The 10,447-nt window shown below is 47.4% G+C and overlaps 1 protein-coding gene across 3 annotated transcripts in view; it reads left to right on the top strand.

The window, feature by feature from the left end:
* The first annotated feature begins 820 nt into the window (after positions 1–820).
* Positions 821–10,447, top strand: part of EIF3L (eukaryotic translation initiation factor 3, subunit L) — a 35,967-nt gene continuing 26,340 nt past the window's right edge. Inside the window, exons 1-5 of one of the 3 annotated variants that reach the window (XM_006890129.1) lie at positions 821–883; positions 1,676–1,727; positions 2,817–3,027; positions 5,317–5,396; positions 8,256–8,317. In XM_006890129.1, coding sequence (XP_006890191.1) covers positions 851–883; positions 1,676–1,727; positions 2,817–3,027; positions 5,317–5,396; positions 8,256–8,317 — 438 coding nt within the window. In that variant the 5' untranslated portion in view covers positions 821–850. Of the gene's footprint in view, positions 884–1,675; positions 1,728–2,816; positions 3,028–5,316; positions 5,397–8,255; positions 8,318–10,447 lie in introns of those variants that run through there. The other 2 variants (XM_006890130.1, XM_006890131.1) reach the window with 2 other exon arrangements.

Below are 10,447 nucleotides of genomic sequence, written 5' to 3'. Positions count from 1 at the left end.
CAACCACTGGCCTAATGGGCCAAGTCGGGCGGCGCCTTTCTATAACATTCTCTTAACTGTACGGGATCAAGGCTCAACCGTTTTTTTTTTCAATTTTATTTTATTTCATTATTTTTTGCGTGTACCATCAAATCAGATCTGACTGGTACAGGAGGAGATTGTTCCTCCTTCTCCAGCAGAGCATCTGGTGGATTTGAACCATGTACCTCTGAGATTGCAATGCAGCTTCTTGCCACTAGGCCACCAGAGCTCGCCAAGGCTCAACTTTTATACCGTAAACGCAGACACCAGACCCTTTGACGGCGCTGCCGGCTGCAGGAGGTCCAGTTACACCTACATCCGCAGTCAGGACCCCTACTTCCGGCGCCTTCGTCGCAGACTGTGGCCGGAAGCTGCCGTCCGCCATCTTTGGTGTGCCTTCCTTCCCCCCCCCCCCCTCCTATAAACTTTATTTTGAAGCTCTGGTGGCCTGCGGGCATACGGAATTACACTGCCAACGCAAAATTGCCCCTTGTCTATAATTTTGAATCCACTAGATGCCTTGCGAGAGAAAAATGGGCGATCTCCTCCTGTAGTACTTATTGCTACCGAAGACCCGCCCTTTCGACTCCAAGGCAATGAGGCTGTCTTCTGAGTCTGCTTTAAGTATGCATGGATTCATGCAAATATTACGAAAGACTTTAAAGTCTTGTTTTTCAACTTTGGACCTTCCTAACATGGCGACCACAGCCAGCCGGCCTCGCGGGACAAACTTCCGGGTTCTCCCGGGACCACGCGGACCCGGACTTCCGGTCGCAGCACGCCGGCGCCGGACTCGCTCTCTCCGGCGGTGTCGCCGATAGCCGCAGCCATGTCTTACCCCTCTGATGATTACGAATCCGAGGTGTGTTGTCCCTGAGCGCGCGGTCGGGTCCTCGACTCGGACATTGGTCCTCTGGATGTGGGGTCTGGGGGATCGGCGGTGTTCGGGCCTTTCCGGAAGCCCCGCGGGCAGTCACTCGCTCCGGCCCGTCTCCCCGCGCGGTCCGCTCGCGACTCCTCCGCCCTGCTTTCCCTGTGTCCGATCTCCTCGTCCTCCTCTGTGTCCAGGCTGCGATCGGAGCCCCTTTTATCCGAGTCTTCTGTTTCTGCGCCTTCCTGCTCCCATTCATTCTTACCAACTCTCGCTGATTCCCTGAAACTTAAGTTATGTCGACTTTATTGCACCGGTAGCTTTGTTTTGTCGGTGTCTTATTTGTTGTTCCTGTTTTACAATTTTAAAATTTGTCTTTTAGTAAATTCCGACTCCTGTCAACTGCATGTGTTACCTAATAGCACATTTCTCCATTGAGTTTTCTTGACTTCTGAGCTTTGCTATCGGGCCTCTGCTTCCCTTCTGGTCTCCTAGTGATTAAGTTTTACGAGAGGCATGTTCCCCACACGGGTTCTGTGCCTTTTGTAAGCCTTTCTGTTGGCCTGCGAGGTGTGTCCCCTGTTTAGGTGAACCGAGGTGGGGATCCAGCCCCAGATGTGACCAGGGTCAGGATGTATTTTCTTACTGGAATGTGAGTTCCTTTCAGGCGGGAGCTGCATCTTAATTCACCTTGGTTTCCGCCTAGCATCCTTGGCACATAGCAGGAAGGAACATTGTCAGTTAACAGTATATTGACACTTTTTTGTATCTTTATCATTCTAGGCTGTTTATGATCCCTATGCTTATCCATCCGGCGACTATGATATGCACACAGGTGAGAACGTGCGTTTGCAGCAGATCAGCACCTTTTAAAAAGTATTTATTAGTTTTTTTTAAAAGTACCTTTTTGAATGACTCACAATAGCCATGGACCTGTCAGTACTGCTTCTTGATGGTCCTGGTAATTGTTTCTAGGTGAAGAGCTTGATGAAGACCAATAAACCAGGCTGGGTGTTTTGTTTTGTTTTTTAAAAAAAAAGCCTTTTTTTTATGGTCCACTTCAAAGTCTCAGAAGAACAGAGTTATTGGCGTGGCTGTGGCTTCCTTGTTTAAATCACCAGGTGAAAAAGAACATCTTGATGTGAAAATGATTTGAACAAGACCCAGAATGACATTGTGGTGGGAGGTGGGGAGGCTTTGAGGATTCCAGGGACTTGGGAGTCACTTGGTTTGCCAAGCATTAACAGACGTGTGGTGGACATATGGCCCTGTTTTACAAATGAGAAAACTGAGCCCAGGAAGAGTTAGTGACCTGATAGGGTTATTGGGAGCCAGTCATTCATTTAAGAAATACTAAGTGCCTGTTTTCTTCTCTGAGCCCCCATCCCAATACATACATAAAATGTTCTGGACCCTAAAGGGTATGCCTAAGAATGAGGCAGACTAAGTTCTTCCCCTCACAGACTACGATCTAGCGGGAAAAGCAAATAATACGGAGGTAAGTAGTGGTAGGTGTACTAAAAAAATTAGGCTATAGGATCAAGCATTATGTGAGGGATGGGAGTTTTGTCTGGGTGTTTAAAACTTTCATACTTGAATTCGTGACTTGGGAATCTGAGTAGTCTAAACTGTTAAAGTGCTTGGTTATTTAGTACAGATTATAGTACAGGTCTATCCATAGAAGAAGGAGGCCTGAGTGATCTGTTAAAAAAACAAAACAAAACCAGACAAAACCCAGCCATTGAAAAGCCTATGGGGCACAGTTCTCTGTACACAGACAGGATCACCATGAATTGTAATCTGCTTAATGGGGAGTTGTTCTTATTTTTTGTTTCCTCCTTACATGTGAGTTTATGTTGATTTGGGGTAACATCAGTATCTTTGGGTCTGGAAAAGCATTATAAAGTTTTTATTCCCCCTTTAGGAGATCCAAAGCAGGACCTGGCTTACGAGCGGCAGTACGAGCAGCAGACGTATCAGGTGATCCCCGAAGTCATCAAGAACTTCATCCAGTATTTCCATAAAACGGTCTCAGATTTGATCGACCAGAAGGTGTATGAGCTGCAGGCCAGTCGTGTCTCCAGCGATGTCATTGACCAGAAGGTGTATGAGATCCAGGACATCTATGAGAACAGGTATGGGTTGTTTTTGGCTAAAGTGATCTCTTTCTGTGTGGCCTAAAAAAAGGGTAATATCTAAAAATATTCAGTGACAAGAATGCCCACCGACAGATACGGGGACATGGTATTGGCTCTTGTTTTTCCAGCAATTTAAACACGGCTGAAAATGCTATTAGTGATCATAATAGCAATGAAAATCTGTTGTTGTTGCATGCCATCAAATGCTTGTGAGTCATTGTGACCCTATTTGCAACAGCTCTGAACCCTGCTCTATCCTGGGCCAACATTATTGTCTCTGACATACCTACCCACATTACCCCAGTCACTGAGTCAATCCATCTCGTCCAGGGTCTTCCTCTCCTGTGCTGTTCCTCCACCCTCCCAACATGATACCCTCTCCAAGGACTGGTCCCTCCTTGCACTATGCCCACAGTATATCACACGGAGCTTCTGAATCCTTACCTTTCAAGGAATAGCCTGGTTCACCCTCTCAGGACAGATTTCTTCTCCTAAATGTCCATGATATTTCAGTACTCTTCTCCAGCACCACAGCTCAAAGGCATTAATTCTCCTCCTGTCATCCCTAGTCATTGTCAGACCTTCTGATGCCTAGCACGTAATTGTGAAGACCATGGTCTGGATCAGGTGCACCTTAGTCTTCAGACTGACATCATTGTTCTTCAGTTCTCTGGAAATCTGCAATCTGCTATAATATAATAGATCAGGAGTTCCTCGGGAGGTATGTGGGCGATCTCCTCCACAGCAGCCCAGTGGACGGTCAGCTGTGAGTTGGCTCCAACTTGACAGCAGTGAGTTTGAGGAGAGAAGAGTTATTCACTAGATGAGTTGGTTTTTGTTGACAATGACTGCAGCAGCAGATGGATAAGCTTGGACACAGCAGGGTTTTACCCTCCTGTCCATAGGGGTCTCTGCAAGTTGGAACCCACCTAACAGCAAGTTGAGTATTGCCTTCTAAACTCAATGAAAAAGATGGACATTTACAAGTCAGTTCCGTTGCGTGAGCCATGTGGCTGGGTTGGGCAGCACAGGCAGCTAGATGTGGTAGTTGAAGCTAAGCATACTGTTTGGTAGGGGATTGTGTTACCAGCTCAAGAGGTGAGAGGTTCGAATCCACCAGCTGTTCCACAAGAGGCAAAGGGGCACTTTCCTTTGTGATTTACAGCCTCTGAATGCCCACTGAAGGGTCAACCATGTGGTTGGTTACAAATCTGACAACAGTGCCAGGGAGTATTTTTGGCTTTTTTTTTATTTATTATTTTTTGTGTGTGCCATCAAATCGGATCTGACTGGTACAGGAGGAGATTATCCCTCCTTCTCCAGCAGAGCATCTGGTGGATTTTGCACACCTCTGGAAGTGCAGTGCAGCTTCTTGCCACTAGGCCACCAGAGCTCGCCAGTGCCAGGGAGTTTTAGAGCCCAGTGTGTGATAGACCCCTTCCTAGGACAGTGTGTCCTGAGAAAACTGGGTGGAGCTTTATGTTGTTTTCAGAGGAACCAGTAAAGGAAACAAAAAGAGCAAGTGGTAGATCAGTAGAACCAAGCACTGTAGGAACCAGAAAGCAAAGCAACTTGGAAGAAAGGATCATAGTGAGAGCACAGGTGTGGTCAGGATGAGGAAGGGGCCGGAGGAATTGGGCAGCTTAGAGGGTCCCTGCTTATCTCCGCCAGCTTAGTGTCCGCGGGGCAAGAAAAGCACAGAAGAACTTACAGGGTCACTGAGGAACTTTCTCTTGTGTTCTGATTTCAAAGGAGCCTTGTGCGTGTTTGTATGCTTGGCTGAAGGAGCCTGTTAAGAAGGCGACATGGGCCTTGATGATAGGGGAGGTGGAAGTTAATGAAAAGGATGGAGAGGAATCTGAGCAGCAGCCTCGTCCCTGGTGGGCTGTGAGCGCCACGGGCAGTGGTGTGAGTTAGGGGCCTCGTGGCCTCAGACTGCATCAGTCCGCTCATCGGTGAGCTGTGCCCGTGTGTGGACAGGGAGAAGAGTCATGGTGCTCCAGGGAGAGGGACCAGCATGGCTGAAGGCGGGTGGGTCAACCAGTGTAGCTGCGGTTTGTGATACAGAGGTAGAGATGGTCCTGGAAAGCCCAGTGGTGCCTAAGTCACTTGAAAGGAGTGTTTTACTGGACTTGGAAAGGCAGCCTGAAGTACAGCATCGGGTTACAGAAAGTTTTAGGCTTGGCAAACTGGGGCTGTTTCTGGGATATCTTCTCAGAGTTGAAAACGGAGTGTTGCCTCTCTTCCTGCTTTTGGGGTTCTAGGATTTTTCTGTTTGATTTTTAGCTGGACCAAGCTGACAGAGAGATTCTTCAAGAATACGCCTTGGCCCGAAGCTGAAACCATTGCTCCACAGGTTGGCAACGGTAGGTGTGGCATGTTTGTTCAGTGTGAGGATGGAGTCCTGTGGCTGAAGGGATGCAGCGTAGAAGAGTTAGAAAGCCCTAAATGAACAAACGAATAAACACTGGAGGCTTGGAAATAGGGCATCCAAGTGTATTGGAACCATGAGACTGTGCAGATACAGACAGTAACAGAATGAAGCCAGCTGGAGGCCTTTACACAGAAAGGTCATGAGAGTGTACCTGTTTTCTTGACCATTTTGTTCGCCCCAGGCCCTTGGTTAGTGTTGTTGAGTAAAGGGCTCGAGGTGTTTAGGGCTTGGTGAGGACTGATGTGGATGTCTTTGCCCTCTGTGGTTCCGGGAGCCCTCACAGTCTCTGGAATGGATCTCTTACTTTCTCTCTCTGTGTCCAGAAACGAGCTGTTCCGTGGCTTTCACCACACTACTTGTCTTCCTTGCAGGCTCTGCTCCTCGCTGGAAGGAGTCTCTTTTCCCTCGGCGTTCCTTGCTGAAGGAGCTGTAGTTCTCATCATCGTGCCTGCTACGGGGAAGGTCTTTAACAGCAGATAATGTTCTCCTTGGTGAATTTCTTTAGTGCTTGGTTTAAAAGGGAGCAAAGTAAGTGGAATTTTGTATTTAAGGATAGAACTATTCACCTTTGCAGTGGACGTTAGGAAATTCTGCAAGATCTCATATTCTAATTCTAAAAATTGCCCTTTCTGCAGTGCTGTTGTTCTTGCAGCGTAAGCATTCAAACAGAGGGGGGCAGTGTGGTTAAGACTTCAGTAGCCATCCTTTTTTTATTTTATTATTTTGTGTGTGCGTGTGCTGTCAAATCAGGTGTGTCCACTTGCTATACAGAGAGGTAATTTGTGGTTGCTGTGAAGCTGAACTCTGACACTGATGTGTCAAAAGCGATAGTGGTTACCCACGGTGGACAGTATTGGGTGGAGCTCCCCTTGTTAAAACAAGCTTGGAAGCAGGAGTGGCATCCACTTCCATAAAAGTTTGCCTCTGGAAATTCTCTGAACCTGGAGAAAAGATGAAAGCCACGTAAGTGTTGAGGACTTTTGATCATAGCATCGCTACGACTCGGACTCGACCACACTTAACAACAACTGTCAAATCGGATCTGACTGGTACGGGAGGAGATTGCCCCTCCTTCTCCAGCAGAGCATCTGGTGGATTTGAACCGCATTCCTCTGGGATTGCAGTGCCGCTTTTTGCCACTATCCATCCTTTTCATCACTGCCATCTTAATGTATATAAAATTATATCGCTCTGATTTTGATTTGCGTTTCTGCAGTAATGCACAGTGTCTTTTATCCCTGGGTGACGGAAAAGGTTAATCTCTTGACTGCTACCTGAAAGCTTGGCAGTTTGAGCTTACCCACATGTGACGTTGATGTCAGGCTGGCCCAGGAGTCCGCTTCCAAGACGCAGCCTCAAATCCTGTGGGGCAGCGCCCTGCTGTCGCTCAAGGCGTTGCCAAGTCAGAACTGACATGATAGGAGTTAGGACAGCAACTCGGGACGCAGGCGGGCTTTTCACGTGATTGCTGGACAGTCATGACTCTTCTGTGGAGAAATGTCTGTTCACATCCTTTGCCTCTTAATTGGATTATTTTTTTTTGTTATGAAGTTACAAGAATTCTTTTTCAGATACCTTTTTAGCAGATCTTTCTCCCCTTCTGTGGGTTCTCTTTCACTCTCCTCATGGTAGATGGTTGCCCTTGAATAAGGTGTGAAGTAGAAGGTCCTGCGCTGCTCTTTGGACTGTGGATAGTCAGTTGTCCTGGTAACTTTTGTTGAAAGGACTTCTTTCACTTTTGAATGTCTTAGCACTCTTGTTACGAATCAGTTTCTCTTGTAAATGCAAAGAATTGTTTCTGAACTCATTCTTTTCTGTATATTCGTCTGAAGCCATTATGTCACTATGACGCTCTTTTGGTTTTTTTTTAACTTCTTTTTTTAATTATTATTTTTGTGTGAGTGTACCGTCAAATCAGATCTGACTGGTACAGGAGGAGATTGTCCCTCCTTCCCCGGCAGAGCATCTGGTGGATTCGAACCGTGCGCCCCTGGTATTGTAGTTGCAGTTCCTTGCCACTAGGCCACCAGAGCTACCCTCCACCAGAGCTCCCCTTACGATGCTCTTTTGATAGTTGCACTACTACTCAGCCACGAACAGGCTCATCGACACTATAGAGTCAGACTGATTCTTCAGCAGGTTTCCAAGGCTCTAAATCCCACGGGAGATTTCTCCTCTCTCTCACTCTCCCTCTCGCTCTCCCTCTCCCTCTCCCTCTCTCTGTTGATGGGTTTGAGCTGCCAGAGAAGCACTCGCCCTGTGTTAGCAGCTCCCTTCCCTGTGTGGCCTTGGCCGCCAGAGCTTCCTCTGTAATTACAGCTTTGTAGTTCTGAGCTTCAGAATCTGCATCCTCAACTTTGTTCTTGTTTAAAAGATTGTTTTGGCAAATTGCGTGCATGTGTGTGTGTGTGTGTTTAAGTAAAGGAAAAAAATCTGAAAGGGATCATGGTAAGATCAAGTTGAGGTTGAAAAAGTAGGATGAGAAATGAGTTTTCTCAGTGCATGTATTTTTGTTGTTGTGTTTTATCTTGGTTGGCATACAAAATTCGTATATGTTGTGTCCTCATTCATGCACATTGTGTTTCCCACATTCCTTCGTTCACATTGCGTTTCCTGTAGTCATTCCCATACTGCATGTATTCTTGGGACAGAAGCAGAGGAGTCTAGATTTTTTAATCTCTAAAGTCATGTTTATCCCCTTTACATCATCCCCGTCCCCACAGGAGGAAACGTCCAGAAGCCCCTGGATAATGTTTTCTCGGTTTGTAAAGCACCCCTTTGTCTCTTTCAGATGCCGTCTTCCTGATTTTGTACAAAGAATTATATTACAGACACATCTACGCCAAAGTCAGCGTGAGTATCTATCTGTGTGTTGGGTGTTTTCAGCTGTGCTGTTCCCCGGGACACAGCGGTTAGTTTCTGTTGTTGTTTCCATTTCCAAGAGTGGTCGGCACGTTTTCTGAGCCAGCAGACGATGTGGTTCCGGGCACCATAAGGCGGCACGGTCTGTCTGCTCCTCTTTCGTTTCTCTGTCCCCACTGCCCTTGTTCATGACTGTGTCTGGATGACAGACTGCTGTCCTGGGAGGGTGTTCCCAGCACATCTGCCTCTGCTTGGAAAACTCTTTCTCTTCAGTACATTTGCCCTTGAATTTCTCTTCTGCAAAGTACAAGATGCTATGCCACAGGCTTATTGTAAACGCGTGTCACACACCTGCATGGCTGGCCCTCACAGCAGACCTGCAGGGTTGGCACATGGAGGCAGGAAGGGGTTACTAGTCTCGTTCACGTTGCAAGAGTCAAAACTCCCTGGGTGTAGGACTGTTTTATTGTAATACCATTGTTCTTTCCCCAACCCTCCCAGCTTTGGGCACTTGCTAGGTCTTCTCTGTATATCTAAATTTCAGAGTGCTCCAGATCTCTTAAAAATTCTCTGTTGAGAATCAACCTCCTGACATCAGGATTGAGTCTCACTCCTAGCAGCCCCGCAGGAAAGACTAGAATTGCTCAGAGAGACTCCCGAGACTGTGAACAGTTACGGAAACAGCCTTTCTTGTGTGTCTCCTAGGGAGCCCCTGGTGAGATCAAACCACCACCTTTTGGGTAGTCGCTGAATACTTTAACCAGTGTACCACCAGTTGTAAAATATGCTTTGTGTAATGTCAGTCAGTGAATTAAGTCTGTTTCAGCCCTACTTTCTCCACTGAAGTTCAAAACTGTGTATGGAAAAAAAATTAGATGTCCAACTACCTTGTTAACATCTCTAGGGAATGACTGACAAATATCAGCACAACGTTTGCTCTGATTTTTCTTCTAAGCCTGATCTTCCCACCTTCACCTTAATAACTCTCCATCAATCACCTCGGTCCTCAGGCTGCAAATTAGGGCCTCACTGTACGTTTCCTATCACTCTCCGTCCATCTTGAACTTGCTTGTTGGAACCGACCCCTCTGTACCTCCGTGCTCCTTTACGTCACTGTCATCCCTTGTCCAGACTGTCAAGGCAGTGAGGATGCTGTTTGCTTCCATTCTGGGTTTTCTGCTTAGTAACCAGAGTGATCTGTTTTTAGTGCCTGTCACCCTTTCCTTAAATCCCACCACGGTTTCCTGTTAAGCTCAGGAGACTTTAAGTCTACGCCATGGTCCTGCTTGAGCTGGCCCCTGACTCATTCATTGGCTGGTATTGTTAACTCTCCCTTCCTGCTGTGGGCCCCTGCCCGTGCTCTGTGGCACGTCAGAGCCTGTGTCACTAGCAGACACTGCTTTAGTTTTGGAGTTTTGGGTTGGTTGACTTGCCCACTAGTAGGTAAACTTCTGCATGGGTTTGGATTTATGGCAGGCCCTTCCCCATGGGTCTCTCATAGTGTCCCATGCCAGAGCGAGCTGGAGCCCCGAACCATTGCCTGGCCTCCTTTCTCATAGGCAGCAGGCACTGAAGCGGGTTGCACAGTTCAAACAAACCAAAAAAAGGCACACGTGTGGGGCCTAGTTTGGATCACTGTTCAAGGCTGGTGTCTAGAATTGCCTCTTGCTTCGTAATGGTAACAGCTGCTCAGTGTTGGTACTGTGTGCGTCTGTAAATGAAGGAAATGGCCCTGGCCCGTTCCTTGGAATGGTTCCATCGCAGCTGCTCATGGTTCTCCCTCCCCACCCACCCTGGACCTCGTGACTGCAGGAGCTGGTGGTTGTAGCTAGCAGAGGTCCAGCGGCTGAAGTAATGCAGGAGGGCCGGATGGTGCGGGATCGCTGGCTCCCATGTCTAGACATGAATAGAGGATAGAAAACAGGTTCTCGTGCTCCTTGGGCTTGTGAGCTAGACTGAGTCCAGCCAGTGTGTGTAATGCTGCTCGGGGAAGTCCGTGGTGCCAGAACCTGCGTGCATGTGGCCACGTTCTAGCACCTCTAATCTTGTTTGGTCTGTAAAGTATGTTCTTAGGTGCCAGTAAATTAGTTCCCACTCAGCACCTTACGTACAACAGAATGT

This window comes from Elephantulus edwardii, unplaced genomic scaffold, assembly GCF_000299155.1.
Source record: "Elephantulus edwardii isolate Elephantulus edwardi_28Jun2011 unplaced genomic scaffold, EleEdw1.0 scaffold00086, whole genome shotgun sequence".
Lineage (NCBI taxonomy): Eukaryota > Metazoa > Chordata > Mammalia > Macroscelidea > Macroscelididae > Elephantulus > Elephantulus edwardii.
The sequence above is the reverse complement of the archived record's forward strand: the minus strand, read 5'-3'. Positions and strand labels throughout refer to the sequence as shown.